The sequence below is a fragment of the Bos mutus genome, chromosome 22, assembly GCF_027580195.1.
Source record: "Bos mutus isolate GX-2022 chromosome 22, NWIPB_WYAK_1.1, whole genome shotgun sequence".
Lineage (NCBI taxonomy): Eukaryota > Metazoa > Chordata > Mammalia > Artiodactyla > Bovidae > Bos > Bos mutus.
Window position 1 is genome coordinate 62,479,100 of NC_091638.1, and position 19,296 is coordinate 62,498,395.

Genomic DNA, 19,296 nt, shown 5'->3' on the forward strand with positions numbered 1-19,296 from the left:
TCTGGGGGTGGTCTCAGGGTGACCCCCTCTGAGAAGCTGAGGTTCAGCGCTCTGGTGACAAAGGCCCATTTCAACGTGTAAGGGGGGCTGCGGGGGCCCAGGCTCAGCAGGGGGGCACTGCTGGGGGCACGTGGCTGGGCTGAAGGCAGTTTCCTTGGCACCCGAGACAAATGCTTGGTCTGCCCTCCTCCACACCCCCCACCGCCCCGGGGGCTGATAGATTTGCCTCATTAATCACAGTCTGCCCCGGACTGGGGGTGGAGCTGGAGGGGGTCCTGGGCCCCTCTCCGGGAAGCTCCATCCACCTGCATGCAGCCCTGGCCGGGGGCAGCCAGCGAAGGGACCGGGCACTTGCCCCCAGAGCACAGCCAGGCCTCTGCTCCCCCTTCACCACGTGCGCCTCTCCAGGTCCCCCCAGTTGGAAGACAGGGTGTGGGAGGCCAGAGCTGGCGTTCTGGCTCCTCCCTCTGTCCCCGACTGCAGACGAGACCCTCCCTGGCAGTGTTCCCAGCAGAAGCACCAACAATGGTGCCCTCCAGGCAGGGGGGGTGCCAGGAGGGGAGGCGGGGCGGGGAGCTGTGCCCGGAGCTTCAGCTGTCGGCTCAGAACCCGGGGTCTCTGTGAGCCTCGGGCCTGTCACTGAGCCTCCCGGGGCCTGGAAGTGGGGGCAAGACCCCTCAAGGGGGCTGGGAGGATGAGGGGCTCCTGGGGGGCCTGCCCGCACCGTGACCCCAAAGAGCTCGAGGCGGACTCACAGCCCACAGGCCCCCCACCCACTCTCCTGTCTGATGCAGCAAAGACCAGGGTGGGCCTCGTCCTCCAGCGCCCTGCCCCGGGAGGCCCCCACACAGCCCCCACCCCGACCGGCGCTGTCCAGAGGGTCCACAAGCCCTGCTAGCCACCCCCTCCTCACCCACCAGCGGCGGTCTGCCACCCCTTCTGTCTCCCAGAGTCTCCTCCGACCAGCAGCGACCCCATCACAAAGCCACAGTTGAGACCCTACGCTTGTTGGCCCTGCCAGGTCAGCTCCAGCCTCCTCCTGCTCTCCCCCAAGACCCCTAAGTTCCCCAACAACGGGGGCTCTGCTGGGCCCACCTGGACCCCTCTCGTGCCCTCTGGTTCCAACAGAGACTCACGCTCTCAAAGTGCCTTTGCGGCCGCACCCCTTCCATCCACAGGGTCCTCTCGTGGCCTGGTGGCCTCAGAGCACTGGGACCCTCCCTCACTCTGGCCCTCCCCCAGGGCCCCCCACCTCCGCTAGGATTCAGGGGCCTGGAGGGACCCAGCACAGGTAGGAAGGCAGGGCTGGCCCGGGCGAGGCCGTGGGGGCAGACGCAGCCCCCGCCCCCACCCAGGCCTCTCCACGCCGGCTCCTCGGGGATCCAGCCCCCTGCATGTCCCCCTTCCTCCGCCCTGAGGCCACAGGGGACTGCTGCTGTGCGTGATGGTGAGGACTCCAGCGTCCGCAGCACTGAGGAGGGGTCCGCCTGGTCCCTCCCCTGCCCTGACTGCCCACCCAAACCTCAGTCTCTGTCGAGAGGGAAGGTGAACTCGTGAACCCCACGGCTGATGTCCGGTCCCTTCCGTGGTCAGGCTCACCCTTGTTCTGGCCACTCCTCTTCGTGAGCAGGGTCAGATGATGCGCATTGCACTGGCTGCCTCCCCACGTGGCCCCCCAACCCAGCTGGGGGTGAAGGGCAGGGGGCGGTGCACACCAGGCTCAGCTTCCCAGTGGTTGGAGCTCGGCAGACACCAGGGCAAACATCACTGTTCACAGGTGAAGGTCAACGGGCCAGCAGAGGACGCACAGACGCAGAGAGATGCGGGCCACGTGCGAGCCCGCCCCACGGAGGAACCAGCGCTCACGGGGGCCGCGACGTGGGGCCCAGGGAGACCCGAGGTCCGCGGGTTGCCTCCTCCACCCAGCAGGCGGGATGCCACAGCCCCAGAGCCCCATCCACAGTCCAGCCAGAGCCTGCTCCACTTGCACGCGCACGGCACCCACCATCCCGCCTTCCTCGAGTGACCGCCCACACCGGCCACCGCTCAGGTAGAAAACAACCACAGGACGAAAGCGGGGACGGGTGAGCCCAGAATCTTCTCCTTTCAGGCCTTGCTCGGCCACAGCTGCTGGGAGCAGGTGCAGGTAGAACGCGGGCATCTAGTTTTTCCAGCGTCTCTGCTGTTCCGTAAAAGCAAAATGATGTGCACGCTGCAGTATTTCAGTGGCGTCGTTTCGGTGATTCTGCGTGGCAGTTAACGCGCTTATCTCTACATCTAAGACTAGCATTGCACGGTATAAAAATTCATGCCAACAAAGTATTAACTTTCTTTACTTGAACGGCATTAAATAGCAAGTTTGCAACACTACGTCAAGACAGGCCGTGGAAAAAAGGAAAAAGCTATTTCCACACCTTTAGCGTCACTTTCCCCCCATATTTGAACAAGGGTGTCTTGTGATCTCACTCTGCAGGAGGGCCCCGCAGATAAGGAAGCCAGCCCTGGGCCGGGGGTTCCAGGCTGGGGCTGCCCTGGAATAGGCAGGAACCACGGAGGTTTCGACTGCCCCTCTCGGGACGCACTGGCCCCAGCACACGGGACAGGCGACAGCTCTGCGAGGTCAGGACTGCAGCCTCCGTTTCAGGGGCACGGCTCCGAGACGCTACACGACCCCGACAACACCCAGGGCCCCTGATGCTCCCCCGGAACCCGTGTGTCCGCCAAGGGCCAGGCAGTGCCGTGCCCAGAACACAGGTCCCCCGAGGGCAGGGCCTCCCTGGGTGCTGCTGCACCTGGACACAGAGAAGGTGCCCACTGGAGTTTCCAGAATGATCAGGCGTGGGACCGGGCAGAGCAGGCGAGGCCAGCAGGCACCCATGCTGGCCTCCACCGTCCGAGAGGGTGGCCCCATGTGGGTGGCCTCCAGGGACACACCATTCTCTGACTGGGTGAGTTTTAGCCACAGGGAGCCTCCTGGGACTATAAAGCAGGGTTCCTCAGGAAAACCACTGTCACAAATAACAAAGACAACATCCTGACCCCCCGTGGCACGGCGCCCCCAGAGGGCCCCCGGGGGCTGTGGCCATCCAGACCACCTGCCCACCCCCCCACCTGCCCACCCCTAGAAAAGACTCCCCCGGTCCCACCCAGCTTTACCCCAAGGCACCATTCCCCCCACACCACAGTGGGGGTCCCCACCTAGCCCCAGGCTGCTTGGATCTAAAATCGGCTTCCGACCTCCAGCAGGGGGCAAGGCCTGGGCTACAGGCCACCAGGAGAGCCCTGCTGCCCCCACCACGGAGCTGAGGGTGGGGACCTGAGCAAACGTGCTGGTCTGGAACACAGAATTGCTAAGTGTGCCCCCCAGGACAGCCCCAGGCAGCCCCGCCCTCCTGGAAGGGGGCCACTGCAAGGACTCAGGAATGAAGCCGTCCCTGTTTGAGTCCCAGGTCCCGTCACCTTCAGGCTCTATGACCTCCAGCACCTCATCTTTCAGAGCTGTGCCTTCCGGCTCTGTAAAGAGGGCAGCGATCGGCACCCGGTAACTGACGGCTGGCGGGGGACAGGGCGCTTTCTGCCTAGGGTGAGCAGGCAGGCCAGTGCCCATGTGGGCACCTGTCATTCTGCCTGGTCAAACACAGCCCACTCTTCTCTTAAAAATGAGCCTGCCCAGATAACCAGTGATCAGTCACCGCATGGGATGCAGAGCCAGGAACATGCTCTGAAGTGCAGGAACCAGAAACCAAACTGGAGTCGATCACGCCTCTGCTTCCAAGCCACCCCCTCCAGTCACAGGAGATGCAGGACCAGTACCCAGTGGGCACCCGCAGGCGTGGTGCCATCAGCAACGCTGGGACACGGATGGCCTCGCTTCCTCGTGAAGCAGCTGGGGATGGGATGCTCATGAGAGGCTTAACTCCAGTGCGGATCTGCACCGGATCCTTATTATAAAAACCAGGGACTTCCCAGGGGTTCAGTACTCGACTCTGTGCTTCCACCGCAGGGGGCACGGGCCCTACCCGTGGTCAGGGAAGTTCCACAGTCATGCGTGGGGCAGTCAAAAAAACCCACAAACGTGGAAAACAGAGGCAGTCAGAGGGCTGTGCCACTGACTGGGTGTTTGACAGAGTGAAAAGAGCTGTTGTTCATCTGTGGGGGTCAAGGTATTGGGTTCCCCCTGGAAGCTCATCTGGAGAATTTACGGGTGGAACCGTATGATGTCTGGGTTGGGGGGCGGTGCACGGACAGCCAGGGGTTTGTGTTCAGTCTTTGGTGCTGGTGATGGGGGCTTCTCAGAGCCTTCTCCCACATCTGGCGTGTCCATCGTTGACCAGGCCGGATGCTGGACGCCTGATACAACAATGTCACTTGTGGGTTAGATGGAGCCTGTGTGCCCTGCTAGAACGTCAGCTCCATGAGGGTGAGGCTTCCTCAGGCACCAGCGCATCCTCCGTGCCTGGCGCAGAGAACATGTCCGGCGGAAGTTCTGGAACTTCTGCACGTGCTTGGGATTTTCCGTAAAAACAGAAGCACAAAAACAGCAGCTCTTACCCTTGGCAGAGTTTCATCACCAGTCCCCCTCGGCCTGCCCCTCCCGTGCGTCCCCTCTACCCCCTGCCAGCCAACGCCCATGTGTGATACTACCCTGCCCACCAGCACTCCAGGTCCTGAGAGCTGCATGCCTTTCCCTGGGTCAAGGTAAGGAGACCCAGCAGAGGCCGGAGCCAGAGGCTCGGTGAGGTCACTGACCACGCTGTGGACCCTGGGGAAGGCTGCAGGCTGGCCCTTGCCGGGTGGCCACATAACACGCCTCGTCTGTCCCTTGGACGAGGCCAGGTCACTCCTGGCCCCGCAGTCCCCAGCCACAGCTGCTCTGCTGACCCCGCCAAGCCTGAGCCTCGTCAGACCCACCCAGCCTGTCACCCTGCTCACCCGGGAGACATCCGTTCTGCCAACACCAGTCGCCCCAACCTGCCCAGGTTCCAACGGCTATGACCCAACCACTCCCCGCAGGAGGAAGGGGTGCCTTCAGCATCCGAAAGCAGCCTGGGGGATCCCGGTCGGCTCCACCCCCACCCGTGCAATAAAAGAGAGCTCTGGGCAGGGTGAGACTTCAAAGCCGCCGAGGCTCTGGTCAAAGGTAGGGCTGAGTAATCACCTCTGAGCTTGGGAAGCCTGGGGGGGCCTCCTTGTTCCTCTCAGAGGAGGCCCTCACAGCCCCCACCCGCAAATAGGTGGGCAGGGCCCAGGCCTCTGCAGCCTGCAGGGCACACGTGGCCAGCAGCCACAGGCGTGGCAGCGGAGGGCCGAGTATGGTGGGCTGGACACGGCCAGACACCTCTCCACCGTCCTCCTGCAACTGTAGGTTCCCCCACTGGCAGGTGGAGAGCCCTGCCCGGGGTCACCCAGCTGGCGGCGGACAGCGGGGATCTGACAGCAGCAACCTGGACCCCGAGACAGAGGGTCGGCCTGGGGGCCCACTGGTCGGACCCCCTTGGGCTGAGCCCTATGCTGGGCATTGCCTCAGAGCCTGATCCCAGTCAGCAGCCTGCAGACTTCAGCGTCCCAGCTGTGAGGCAGCCCTGTCTGGACCACCCTCCAGCGCCCCGACGCCTGACGGGAGCCCCAGGCCCGCCCGGGCCCATGAACTGCTTTGGCAGGGCGGCCGCCAGGTGGACCCCCAGACAGAGGCGCGGGGTCCAGGGAGACGTGACCACAGATGTGGGCCTTCTGGGTCCAGGGTTGAAGCCACCACCCTCCCACCCACACGGGGACCCTCACCTGGATCACGGGGGGCCTCAGGGATATGGAGCGGGTACCCCCACCACCACTGATACACAGCACCGGTTTATACATAGATCCACCTCCCCTAAAACAGGTTTCCTGAGGCTGGTCTCTCCACAGCTGGCAGAGCTGAAAGGGGACGCCCACCAGGGACTCTGCCCAAGGGCTGTGGCACGGGAGATTTCAGCCAGGTTCACAACTTCCAGGAAGAGGGAATAAACAGTCTTTATTGTGTTCTAAATCTAAGGGTTCTTTGTACAAAAATAAGCCTTCATACCGCCAGTGTCCCTGAGCAGTTCAAGTCCATGTGTTGGTAAAAAAAAAACATAATTTGCGTCGTCATAAAGCCCTCTCCCCTTCAAACCTCCAAGTGTCGGTTCCGCAGCCCCAGTCCAGTGGAAGGTCTCTGCGGACAGGGTGGCTGGGGTCCGAGGAGCTGCCGCCGGGAGGAGGAGGTCAGGCGGGACCGCTTGCACACTAGCCTTGGGTCAGGCTGGATGGCGGGGAGCGTCGGCTGGATCCCTGGCTCGGTGGTGGCTTGGCCCGCGGAACGAGGAACACGGAGGCGGGAGCCTTTCCAACCGGCTGGCTCCGCAGGGGTGAGCGCGCTCCCCGCCGCTGAGAGGGAAGAGGGGGCAGGCACGTGCGTTAGTGCGGGATCCGGCCCCGGAGACCCCACGCAGCCCGGCCCTCCCCCACCCCCACAAGCGGAGTCGGCAGTTTCGTTCTCTGGGTGGGTTTTGGAGCCCAGGTCTCCGTGGGAGCCTCGGCTTCGGTGTGTGGCCCGGCCCCGGGCGCCGGGCGGGGCGAGCGCTCGGAGCCGGGGTGAGTCAGGGCTCCGCGCCCCGCCGACTCATTTCTGCCACCGGGCCGGGCGCGCAATTTGCAATGCAAAGTCTCTCCGCCTCCCAGCGCCCTAGTCTGCCCCGAGATCCGCAAACAGTCGGGGCCTCACCCGCCCCAGCCCTCCGTCTCCCCGCTCCCCCTACGGCGGCGGAGCAGCGAGGGGGAAGTTTTGCAATCCCGGACAAACAAACGCTAGTCTTGCACAGGCTTGAAGAAGTCTGGGGAGGAATAAAGAGGGAGCGAAATCCAGGCCGTCGCTCTGGGCCTCGTGGGCTCTCGGGAGCGCGAGCAGCGAGGCCGTTGTCTCCACGCGCCCAGCCGCCCTCCCTCCAGCCCTCCCTCCTTCCCGCTTCTCGGAGCCTACCTTGCGGGGCCGGGCGCTCAGTAGCCCCCTAACCAGCTGGAGAAGTCGAGCAGCTCGCGCTCCGCGGGGCTCAGGGCGCCCTCACAGCCGCTGTCGTCCGACGAGTAGGCGGAACGCGGGGACCCGGGCTCCGAGCTGTGCTCACGACCAGGGGACGACGAGGCGCAGGAGGGCGAGGCGGCGGTGGCGGGGGTCCCCGATGGAGCGCGGGGCAGGGGGTGGCGCACGGCCGGGGCCAGAAGCCCCCCGGCCAGCGCGGCCCGCACAGCATCGTGCTCCGCCAGCAGGCGCTGCAAGGCGCGGATGTACTCCACCGCCGAGCGCAGCGTCTCCACCTTGCTCAACTTCTTGCTGGCACCGCCGTGCGGCACGTGCTGCCGCAGCGCCTGGAACCCCAAGTTCACCAGCTTCACGCGGTTGCGCTCGCGTTCATTGCGCCGCGCCACGGCCGCCGCTCCACTGCCGGGGTCCACCGCGCCCGGCCGCCGCCGGCGGCTGCAGCGGAGCAGCTCTGGGGACTCCGGTCGCCGCCGAGCGGCGCAGCAGCCCGGGACACCAGGCGCCGGGGGCGCGGGCCGGGGTAGTGCGCGGCTGTCCATCGCGTCTGCATCCACTCGCCCCGCGCTTCCCCCAGTCTCTGTGCGCCGCACGAAGGTGGAGGGCAAGGAACCGAGGGCGGAGGAACGCCGGTCAAGTCTCAACGAAGATCGGGCACTGCGCTGCCAAGACTCCCCCGGGTACGCGGCCCCAGGTCGTCCGAGGTCCGGGGACAGCAAGGCGCAGGAGGCCGAGAGAGGGCGGGCAGTGCGCGCCGAGGAGCGTGGGGGGCTCGTGACTCGCGCGTGCTGTCAGACGCTCGCCAGGTCTTCCTTGAGCGGCGCAGGCGGCGCGTTTTTAAATATATAGATAACCCTCCTCCGCGCCGCCGCCTCCTTTCTCACGCCCTCTTTCCCTTGCCTCCCCTTCGCGCCACGCTTCGCCCAACCCCTGGCGCACAGTCTGCAAAGACCGAGCCGTGAGCCTCCGAAGACCGCACCCAGTCCCCCAGGCACAGCCCGCAGGCCCCCAGTGCGTCCTTGTTCCCAGCAGGTGCCCAGTGCGCCCCCAAGATGCAGTCCGCGGGCCCCGCGTGCGCACCGCCCCCCACTCCCCGAAGCTGCTGTTCACAGGTCCTGGGTACGACCCCCGCCGCGTCCGCCTTTGAGGGTAGGGTGTGTCCACCTACACTGCGCAGCCAGCCTGGAGGCGCGTGAGACCCCCGGGGGCAGCACGCGCCGGGCAGCCGGCACCCACGCTCCGCCCCTTGAGGCCGAGGGGCGTGGGGGAGCCTCAGCCAATGGCGGGCCGCCCGTTCGGCCAATCGCGGCGGGCGCGGCCCCACGCCCGGCCCCTGGGAGGAAGCGTGTATGCCAGACGCGTGGCTCCCGGAGCGTCTCCAACAAAGCTTGGCGCCCGCGCGGCCCCGCCCGGCCCCTCCCCGCCACCCGGGTGGGCGCGCGCTCCCACGCGCACCTGTTCCTGGCCGGGCGCCCACCTGTTATTCTACGGGGCCTGCGAGAGGGCCACTCCGTCTTCCCGCCAAGGCGGGGCTTAAGAAGTGGCGCGCTGGGGTGGGGTGGAGGCCGGAGGTCTGGCTCCTGGGGTGCGTTCCCCCAGTTCCCTGCCACGTACACAGTCTGCCCCCGGCCTTGCGCGTCTTTGAGGCGAAGGGCCTGGAGATTTGCTCAGACCGCTTTGGACCCCGGGGGGCAGTCCGCCTGCCTTTCCCCTCTGCCCGTCTCCCCCCGCCCCGCTCTCGAAGCTTCCTCTGCTTTCCATATTCCCCTGAAATCGTCCTCCCTTCTTGGACCGGTTCCCTCCGGCCGCTCACCCGTGGATGTCTAGCCGCCTTCATGACCCTTTTCCCTCAGTGCCAGCACCGGCCACCTACCCCCGCGCTGGGATTGGCCGGTGGGGGAAGTTGGGGAGGGGCAGCCGCCTTTCCCCCTGACCGACGGGCGTACCTTTCGGGGTTTGAGGGGGCAGGGACTTTGGACGTGCGCCGTTAATGGGAGAGTTTTGTCCTGCCCCGCGGCCTGGGAAGGCCAGCCAAATGGCTGTGCCCTCGGGAGGCCATACCCAGCAGGTTTTTCCCGAAAAGTGACCAGACCCTTAGGGCCAGGACCTCCGGGAATGGAGGGCGGGGGTAAGGGGCGGGCCCAGCTACCTCGAGCAGACTTACTGTGCTGGCATGGGAAAGGGGTAGGGGGCTGGGGCGCCTCCCGAGGACCCCGCGGGGCACGGTGGCGAGGGTTTCCTGCTTGCCTGGTGGCGCCCTCTGGCTCCTGTCCCCGTGAAGGATTCTGGCAAGTCTGGTCGGCTTGCCTCCTGTAGGAAGTGACCTGGAGTCTAGCACTTGCCAGGAGCCAGGTGGGTGTGGGGCCCTGTTTCTCAGGAAGAAGCTGACTCAGAAAGGACATGGAATGTGTCCACAGTCACACCTCTGGCCAGTGGAGCAATCCAGATAGGAATCAGGTCCCTTCAGAGCAGAAGGCCTGGCTGGCCTCTGCGCCCCCTCTCTGGTAAGAGCCGCCCCCTCCTTCCCTGAGGGTTATTTGGCAAACCCCCAGCCAGATAGGAATCTGCCTGCCCGTGGCAAGGGTGCCAAGGAGAATTCCCAAGTCCTGCAAACAGGGCCCTGCCTGAACTTCCTCGGGGCCTCTGCCTAGCCTCCTGGGCTCTGGCTCTGCCCCCTCCCGCCTGTCCACTGCAGGAGGGTCATTACCCCAGCGAGTTGGGTCACGGCCGGGCCTGGGGATTAAGCCTGGCCCCGCTCTGCGCTGGCCTCACGCTCAGCTCTGAGGCCGCGTCACCAGAGCCCTGTCTGAATCCCTCTGCGCCGTGCTGTGCTCAGCGTGCCCCTCATCCTGGGTGTCCATCTGAGAGCTCCACGCGGAAAGACAGGTACCCTTCTCTCTGTGTCCACAGGGCACCGCCCGTGCCCAGGCCATGCGTGACCATGCTTCGCTAAGGGGACCTCACGTCCAGCACAGAGGATCAAAAGGAGCTGGCCACTGCGGGAGTGGGCGGTGGCCGAGCGACAGGGGAGCAGTCCAGGCCCAGCTCTGCTGTTGACCTTGAGAGGTCCCAGCAGCCCGGTGTCCTGCTGCTCCAGGGGGACATGCCAACCCCTGCTCCAGGGTGACCAAGGCTGAGTGCTTGCCCACTCTGAAATCATGGGCTCCATGGGACTGGGGTGTAGACCCTGAAAATGTGGGGCACCCTGGGGACACGTGAGGCCCAGAGAGGCTCTGGGTCCCCCTTCTCTGGGGCAGAACTGGACTCGGCAGAGGCTGGGTGAGCTCCATGCCTGGGTGAGGGCGAGCAGGACTGACTGCCAGCTGCCTTGGCCTGGGCTCCTCACTCCTCCTGCGGCCCAGGGCTGCTGCCCACCTCCCTATCCACCCCTCCAGGGCCTTCCTCCCTGGCTGCCTAAGTGCATTCTCTGGGTCAGGGCACAGGTGGGAGGCGGGTAGCCAGTCTGGGCCAAGCCAGCAGCTTCTCCAAGCCCACAGGTTGTCCTGAAGCCCTCGTGCAGGAGTCCCACCTGTGTGCCCAGGTCACTTGGGAGTCCAGAACCTTCTGGAATTCAGTAGGGTGGGCAGGAGCCATGGGACATGAAGTACTTCCAGACATCAAGCATCATACCCACCAATGACCAGTTGGGATTCTCCAGAGAAACAGATAACGTGTAACAAGAAGTTTATGACGAGGAACCCGATCGCATGATGGTAGAGTCGGGAAGCCCCACGTCTACCATCTGCAGGAGGCAGACCCAGAAAGCCTGTGTGCTGGGGGATCCCATCCAAGTGTGGAGAGCTGAGAACCTGGGGGCCGGTGGTGTAAGCCCCAGGGAAGGGGCGGGAGATGGCGAGCTGGCCGGTCCCAGCTCCAGCAGCCAGACGGAGGAGGAAAGGTGAATTCCTCCCACCGCATCAGTTGTTCCGTGCAAGCGCTCAGCGAACTCCGTGATGCTGGTCCGCACTGCAGCAGATGCTGATTCTAATCTTCACCCCATCCAGAAACACACCCAGAAATAAAGTCTAATCTGGGCCCCTGTGGGCTGGGCCGGTTGACACTCAAAACTGATCATCACACATCCACCCCTTGTCAATGCGGCACCTGTACCCAGCTCCTGAATCCATGCCTGAGCTCCAGACAAAAACAATAGAAAGGTCATAGTTCTGCCTCATGTGTGCAGCTGTCCTGCCGACAAACGAAAGCACATGCCCTCCTGCCCCAGAAGAGGACGAGGAGGCCTGGGGGTGTGCCTCTCTCCCGACATCCTTAAACACTGGTGTAAATTCCCAGGCCTAAATGCTGTGACTCGAAGTCAGGGCATCGTATGTCACATGACGAGAGGAGAAGACAGGAGACAAACAGAGATGCACAATTGCATCACCAAGCAGGACCCAGTGGGACCTTCCCAGAACGGAGCCTCCCTCCCCGCACACCCCGCCACGTCTCCTCCCTGCTTCCTGTGTGGAAACACTTTAAATGGAATCAGAGAAATGAGAAAACGCAGAAAGGAAACATTTGAGCAAGACAAAAGAATAGTGCGGCCATTCAAGTCAAGGACCTTTAGTTGCTCCTCCAGGGCTGCAGATGGTATTCTGAGCCATGTCCATTGAGCTGTTTTGCAGGTACTGAAAGCCCCATCAGGCAGGAGAAGTTGACTGCATGCTGCCTGCAAGCGGGTAGACCCCAGGCTTGTTTGAATCAAAGGTTGATATCGCCTCCCAATTTCCTCACTGCCGACCAACCAGAAGAACGTCCACAAGCTGATCACTCACCCCGATCACTCATCACTCCCTTCCCTCACCCTATGAGTCTTCAGGGAGTTCAGGCCTCTTAAGCACTAGCTGCCTGGACTCGTTGCTTGGCACCTGCGATAAATCTGCACTTCTTTCCTTCACCACAACCACCTGTCAGTAGATTGGCTCTACTGCACACAGGAGAGCAAACCCAAGTTTGTTTGGTTCCATGACACTTACAGCAGAAGGGCAGGAGGAGAAGGGGGCAACAGAGGGTGAGATGGTTGGATGGCATCATCGACTCAATGGGCTTGAGTTTGAGCAGGCTCCAGGAGACGGTGAAGGACAGGGAAGCCCGGCGTGCTGCAGTCCATGGGGTCGCAAAGAGTTGGACACGACTTAGTGACTGAACAATAACCGTAGCAGAAGGGGGACATAAATACCACAGCTCCAGTTCTGGTTTCTGTAACGGTCGTGAGGCTGTAGCCAGTAATCGTAAGCACCTTCTCCCACCGCCTGCTCCGTGCTCCCTGTGCCTTCAGCCCCTCAGCTTGCTGTGGTTCTGTGCTTGGTGGTGGACCCAAACCATCGCTCCTAGCGGGTCGGGTCATCAGTGGTCCTGCCTGGGTCGGGCTGCTGTCATCTCACCTTGACCTCAATCCCAGACCCCCGGTGCCTTCGTGCGCTTCCTCACCTCCCGTGAGGAGGGAGCAGCGGCCAAGCCTCCCACTCCGGGATCAGTCCCCCCGGCCGGCACAGTGAGTCCCTTCTCTGCCTGTTGATTCTGAGACACGAGGACCCCGAAGTGGCTGGTGAGCCCTAACTTCCGGTTCAGTGGACTCATTGCTTAACTCCTGGTGGAACTGAGAGCTCTGAGCAGGAGCGTGCACGGTCTCAGGGACAGGATGGAACCGTCACGCCGGTGGGCCACTGGTATCACAGTCAGGGCCACTGCCTCTTCACCCCTTCATCCCAGGAGTCTCCGCTGTGAATCAGCTCGTACCGTGGACACTGACTCAGAGCACATGCAGCCTCTTGGAGAACCCGCCCCAGCCCGCAGGGCATTGCCACCTTGCTGGTGCTATAACTGAGTCTTCAAAAGGCTATTCCACCACCTGGCAAGCCAGCTGCTTCACGATGGTGGGGAACGTGGTGCGTTCCACAGGCAGGGGCCCCTTGTCACCCTTTCTTCCCTAATCAGAAGCAACGCTGTGTGGAATACCACAAGGTGGATAAGGCATTCTGTGATTCACTTCGGCACAAGTACTGAATGCAGAGAAGGCAAAGCCGTATCCAGCATGGGTGTCTGTCCCAGTAGGAAGAAAACACTGTCTCTTCCATGATGAAAGTGAAAGTCACTCAGCCGTGTCTGACTTTTTGCGATCCCATCAACTATACGGTTCCTGGAATTCTCCAGGCCAGAAAACTGGAGTGGGTAGCCTTTCCCTTCTCCAGAGGATCTTCCCAACCCAAGGATCAAACCCAGGTCTCCTGCATTGCAGGCTGATTCTTTATCAGCTGAGCCACAAGAGAAGCCCAAGAATACTGGAGTGGGTACCCTATCCCTTTTCCAGCAGATCTCCCCAACCCAGGAATCAAACTGGGGTCCCTGCATTGCAGGCAGATTCTTTACCAACTGAGCTACCAGGGGAGCCATGATGAAAACAGTCCTGTTGCTGAATATGGGTCCACTCACCTGGGAGTAGAAAAGCCAATCTACTGACACGCGGTTGTGGTGAAGAAAAGTGTAGTGTCTGTTGCAGATGCCAAGCAAGGAGTCCAGGCAGCTGGTGCTCAAAAGGCCTGAACTCCCTGAAGGGTAAGGGAGAGAGGCTGTGGGGTGGGTGATCAGCTCATGGACATTCTTCTGATTGGTTGGTGATGCGCTAATCAGAGCCAACATCGTCCACCCTCTGGTTCCAACCCATCTGGGGTCTCTGTGCTGGTGGGCAGTTTGCAGTTAACTTCCTCCACCTGGTGGGGATTTCAGTGTCTGCAAAGCAGCTCAAAGGACATGGCTCAGAATATCATGTACAGCCCTGAAGGAGGAACTCAAGGTTCTTAACTTTGTTTAATGGCTAAACTAGTATTTTTTGTCTTGTTTGACTGTTTTCCTTTCTTTCCGCATTTTCTGACTTCTGTGATTAAATTTACTCTTTGGAACTCAGAGAAGGTTTGGGAGGCTGAAGTTTCTCTGCAGACAAGACATAGTGGAGGGCTGTCTTCCAGGAAGTCCCCATAGCGTCCGGCTCGGTTACATGCCGGTGTAATTAATCAGGTAGCTGGCTGGCCCCTCTGGGGTTTGGTGTTGGTCTTGGGAGGTTGGACACTCAGCCTTGGTAAGTGGAATCCATGTTGCTGGAACCATGCATGCCCCCATCCCTGCCACCAAGGCCACTTTACTTAACCCACTGCACGATGACAGGGTGGCTGGGAAAGAGGCTGATTGGGATCTACAGGATGGTTCTCCTGTGCACTCTGTTACTAAAATCCTCTGCTGAGTTCACCCTTTGGTGAACACTCATGTGGGATGTGAATATTTTCAGGGTTCTTGCCAATCCACATACCTCTTCCCCAAATTCCCTTGTCACCGATTTTCCAGTCATGTTGCTTCTGAGTCCCTAACCACCCAACCAAACCACTGCCCAGAGCCCATGAGTCCAGTTATCACCACTCATCTGGCCATTTCTCCTTCCAAGCAAAGTGCAGGACCAGGTGCACTGCCCAAAGCTCTGCCCGCCGGGAGGACTGCCCTTCACCATGTCCCTGAGGGACGTCTGCCTCTGGTGGGGGGAGCCTGCATATCACACAGGACCATCTGTAAACAAGACTGAGGTGCTTCTTCTTCTGTTGGTAGATCTAGGAAGCCACCCCCTCCCCCCGAGCCCATAGGTTCAGGCAGGGAGAGAGAAGGCAGTGTAGCAGGGATGGGAGCCATGGGCATTTGAGCCACTTCTTCAGGTCACTAACCTCTGCCTTCAGGGCCTGCTTGGTCAGGCTCAGCTACATGCCACTTCCATTGGATGGTGGAGTGTTGCCCTGCACAGCCAGCTTTCTGGCTTGGTGGGTCAGATAAAGATAACACCCAGTTCATGATGAGCAGGTCACGTGGTAACTTGGTGACCTGTGGTGAAGTGTTCAGTCTCTGCTAAGGCTAGTAGCAGGCCCAGAGATTTTCCTCAAGAGGAGAGCAGTTTTCTAGGGCGGATGGCAAAGTCCTGCTCCCAAATCTTAAGGGCCTGCCCTGCGATTCATCTCTAGGGGCTGCCAAAGACTCAAAGAGCATCTGTCTCTGCCCTGACACTTCCGGGACCGCTGGATCTGCTAGATCACTTGAGTCCAGGAGTGCACAGCCTAGACCTGTAGCAGAGCCCCCACCCCACCCAGTGACTCCAGGAGTGCACAGCCTAGACCTGTAGCAGAGCCCCCACCCTACCCAGCAATCGTCTAGTCAGTCAGTGGGCCGGAGTAACACACCCAGATGAGGACTACATTGTCTCCTTTTTTGGTTGCAGGAGGGACCAGATGAAATACTCTATCCTTCACCTTAGAAAGGATATCTTGCCACTTTACTGGACTCTCTAGAAATTTTAATGAGATGGAAGGCCCCTGAAATTTCATTGGTTTTATTTCCTACCCTCTGATACACAAATGTTGTAAACCTAGAGTAGTTGCTGCTTCTTGCTCGATAGGCTCAAAAATCAGCAAAATGCCATCCGTGTAGTGCTCAAGTGTGATGTCTTGTGGGAGGGAAAGTAACCAAGGTCCCTGTGAATTCAGCTGTGGCCCAGGGCTAGAGAGTCGCCTCACCCCTGATGTAGGACAGCGAGGGTGTACTGCTGGCCTTCCAGGTAAAAGCAAACTGTTTCTGCTGGGCCTTAGGCACAAGGATGAAGGGAGAGGCGCCTGTCGGATCCGGGGTTGCATGCTGGGCACTAGGGAAGGTGTGAATTTGCTCGAGCAGTGAAAGCACGTCTGATACAGCAGCTACAGTTGAAGTCACCACCTCATCAAGCTTAAGAGCACCCGCTGTCATTTCTCCAAGACCCACTGTCTTCTTCGAAAGCCAAATAGAATGGGCTGCCGTGGGAATCACCGCCCCTCCACCCCTCCAGCCTTCAAGTCCTGGGTGGAGGCACTGACCTCTGCAGCCCAACCAGGGATGCTGGCTGCTGTGCTGTCTTCGTCAGGAGACGCTGTTCTAGGGGTTTCCCCTTGGCCTTTCCCCCCATCACAGCCCTTCCTCTACAGTCAGGGAACCCATGTGAGGACTCTGCCAGCTGCTGAGGATTTCTCTTCCAGCTGTGCCTTCCGGTGAGCCTGATATGGACAGACCTGAGCTGAAGCGGCCCTGACCCCCTGACCTCCAGGGGCCCATCTGACTGGGGGGTCCCCAGGGAGGCTTGGGTCTCCTGGAGTGGGTATGGGTTCAGGGCCAGAGTCTAGGGGCCCCTGGAAACTCTCATTATTCCTCTTCCCTGGCACACAGTCACCTGTGAGCTGCGGCAGGTCCTCTGGGGAAGGCTGGGAGAAAGACCGACAGCATCCAGGGGTGTCCTGGGTCCGTCCTCAAGGGGCCCTGGCCTCCCCTTCCTTCAAGGTCCTGGGTCTGAAAACTGGCTCAAGCCTGGGGCCTCACTGAGTGGCCATGACCCTCTGTCTTGATGATTCAGGTAGATGTTGCTTCACTCGGCCTATGACTTCTTCTTTATCCAGATAAGAACCCGGCAGGCTTCCACACCAGCACCAGGGCCGAGCAGCTAAGACCGTGGGTCAGCGCAGTCCGACTGTCCTGGCCACTGCCTTGCCCCTGATGGTCATGCCCGCCGCCGTGCCCACCTTGCTTTCGGCAGCGAGTGCCCCCACTAGGCCCCTGCCACCCTGGGGCCCAGTGCCCCTGCTCACTTAGGTTTCCCAGTTCAGTGACCACAACTCCTACCACGAGGTCTGGATGGCAGAGGATGCAGCCCTCTGAGGATATGGTCCTTGGGGGTGCTGGGGCTCCCCATGGGTGTGCTCCCCACAGTCGTGCTGAGAGGGTCTTCTGGGCCCTCCCAGGAGGGTGGGCAGGTCTTACTCGACAAACCCACTCTCACATCCCATGTCCCCAAACCTTTGAACAAGGGAGACAGGCCACCTCCGGTTCAGGCCATCGTGACAGGCCATGTTTTGGCCCCTGTCTCAGCCGAGCAGCAAAACAAACAGTGAGAGCCCCACCCGCACTCCCTTCTCCGGAGCGGCAGCAGGAGATCCAGAATCTCCGCTTAGAGGCTCGTGTCCACAAATTCGGTCCCACAGACTTCATCCTCCAGCATCCTACACCTTCAGCATCTGTCTCTCGTGTCCCCTCAGCTTCTGTCTGCATAGATCAGAAAACTCCGCTCCCTCTGGAGCACAGAACACCTCGTCCTGAGTCACACTTTGCCCCTCGCCTCTGGGGACCTGCTGGGACTGGAGTCGAGTTATGGGTCTAGAAGCCAAGAGGTGGTGAGGGTGGGTCCTGAGAAGCAGCAGCATCCTCCATGGCAACTGTCTCCAGGGGACTGTTAGCATCTCCCCAGGCAATGCAGGGTCAGCCCCTCCAGATGGAGCTGGGAAGGTTCCCACTCACTGGGGCTGGAGAGGCTGCTTCCACTGGCAAAGAGGACTCAGGAGAATCTGAGGGCTTGGGACCCCTCCTTCCTCCAGGATCTTCCCACATGTCCTCACCCCACCGCACAGTCTCCTGGTCCTCCTACTTTAACCATAGACACCCTGCAAGGCTGGGAGCTCAGTTCACATGGTGAGTCAGGATGAGATCGGGCATGTGGCTTCAGTAATCTCAATCTTGCAGCAGAAGGAGATAAGGCTTTCCTCGGGCCATACACAGAAGCTCTTTATGATTGTTTGTGAGATTATTTATGACTATGCGGTTATTTTCTGAGATTATCTCTAAGATTATTTATGAGACTCTTGAGCTGGGAATTTGAAATCTCAGACTCACACTTTTCTTGAACCACTTTGTCCAGAGGCACCAGGAGACACCAGCCAAGGTCACGACATTCTCCAGTTTCCCGAAGGTGTTCGAAAGTCTCCCCTAAAGAGCAGTGCAGCTCCTTGCTTCGTGTGAGTGGTTGATGGGGAGGGTGCGGATATTCATACTTTGAGTATCTCTCTTGCCAGATCCCATCATGGACTGCCAGTGTTTTCACTCTGCCTGGAAATAGAGCCATTGGTGTCTTTAAACCCCATCAGGTTAGAAAACTGATCCTAGAAACCTGGAATTCAGAAAATTCACTCTTAACATTCTGTACCCTCTGGAAACACTCTCAGTACCCAGATCTTTGTTATTAATAGGGTTCTCTAGAGAAAGAGAACCATGAGAGATACAGATTTATCTTGGGAAATTGGCTCACTTGATTATGGGGGTTGAGAAGTCCCACCATCTGCAATCTGTAAGAGGGCAACCCAGGAAAGCCAGTGGTGAGATTTAGCCCGAGTCTGAAGGTCTCGGACCTCTGCAGGCAGAAGGTCAGTGTCCAGTTTGAGAAACCAGACAGGAAGCAGAGGAGCCCTCCTTCCTCTACCTGTGTTCTGGTCCAGCCTCACTGGACAGAATGGTGCCCACCCCACAGGGAGGCCGCCTGCTCTCTTGCACCCACAAATCAATGCCAGCCTCACTGGAAACACCCTCCCAGACGTCCCAGGATCGTGTGGAAGCTGAGCTCCCAGTGATCAGTCACATTGACTCAAACACCCCAGCTGGGAGAACAGACTCAAAGCCTGCTCTGGAGAGAAGAGTATGGTGTTCCCGTGTGGAAGAGGGGTGTAAAGTCCTTCCCACCTCCAGGGCTGTGAAGTCCCCATGGAAACACGTTAGAAGAGCCACAGGCCACCCAAGGCAAATATAATGTGAACCTTCAATGTAACTTTGAAGTACCTAGTAACCACATTAAAAAAAAAAGGAACAAAGAAATGAATTTTAATAATATATGCAAATGAATAACATTTCAACATATAATCAATATGAAAACCATTAAGTGGACAGTTCACAATTTCTTTTCACATCAAGTTTGGAAATCAGATGTGTATTTTGTTATACTTACATTGGGCTGGCCACGTTTCAAATGCTGAACACATGCGTGACTCATGCTACCATATTGAGCCACAACAGGCCTGGACAGGGAGCACCAAGCTGCGTTGTAATACTGCATTTTCTAGTCTATATTTGGTGCTTTGACGTCCTGGGGCTCCAGGGACCCTGGAGAGACTGCCCGTCCCTGGGAGGGGCTGGCTCCTAGAGATAAAAGCCAGACATGCAAACCGTCTTGGGCAGAGCACAGACCCACCACCTCCTCTATAGGGCTCTGACGCTCAGGACCACCAGCCCCTGCCCTCGTCATGCCAGATCAGGAACCAGACAGCCAGGGGAGCCCCTGTACCCCAGAGCACCTTGGAATTATTAAAACCAGCCAACATTAAGCCTGTTCATCCAGCCTTTCCAACTCCGTCCATAGAAACCACAGCAGA

The 19,296-nt window shown here is 60.1% G+C and overlaps 1 protein-coding gene across 1 annotated transcript; it reads right to left on the bottom strand.

Moving 5' to 3' along the window:
• Positions 1-6,093: 6,093 nt before the first annotated feature.
• ASCL2 (achaete-scute family bHLH transcription factor 2) lies at positions 6,094-8,234 on the bottom strand. Its single transcript, XM_070359721.1, has 2 exons — positions 6,995-8,234; positions 6,094-6,402 (listed from the first exon to the last, which is right to left on the bottom strand). The coding sequence occupies exon 1, from the start codon at positions 7,591-7,593 to the stop codon at positions 7,012-7,014; it is 582 nt and encodes a 193-aa protein (XP_070215822.1). The 5' UTR covers positions 7,594-8,234; the 3' UTR covers positions 6,094-6,402; positions 6,995-7,011.
• Between the last annotated feature and the right edge of the window lie 11,062 nt (positions 8,235-19,296).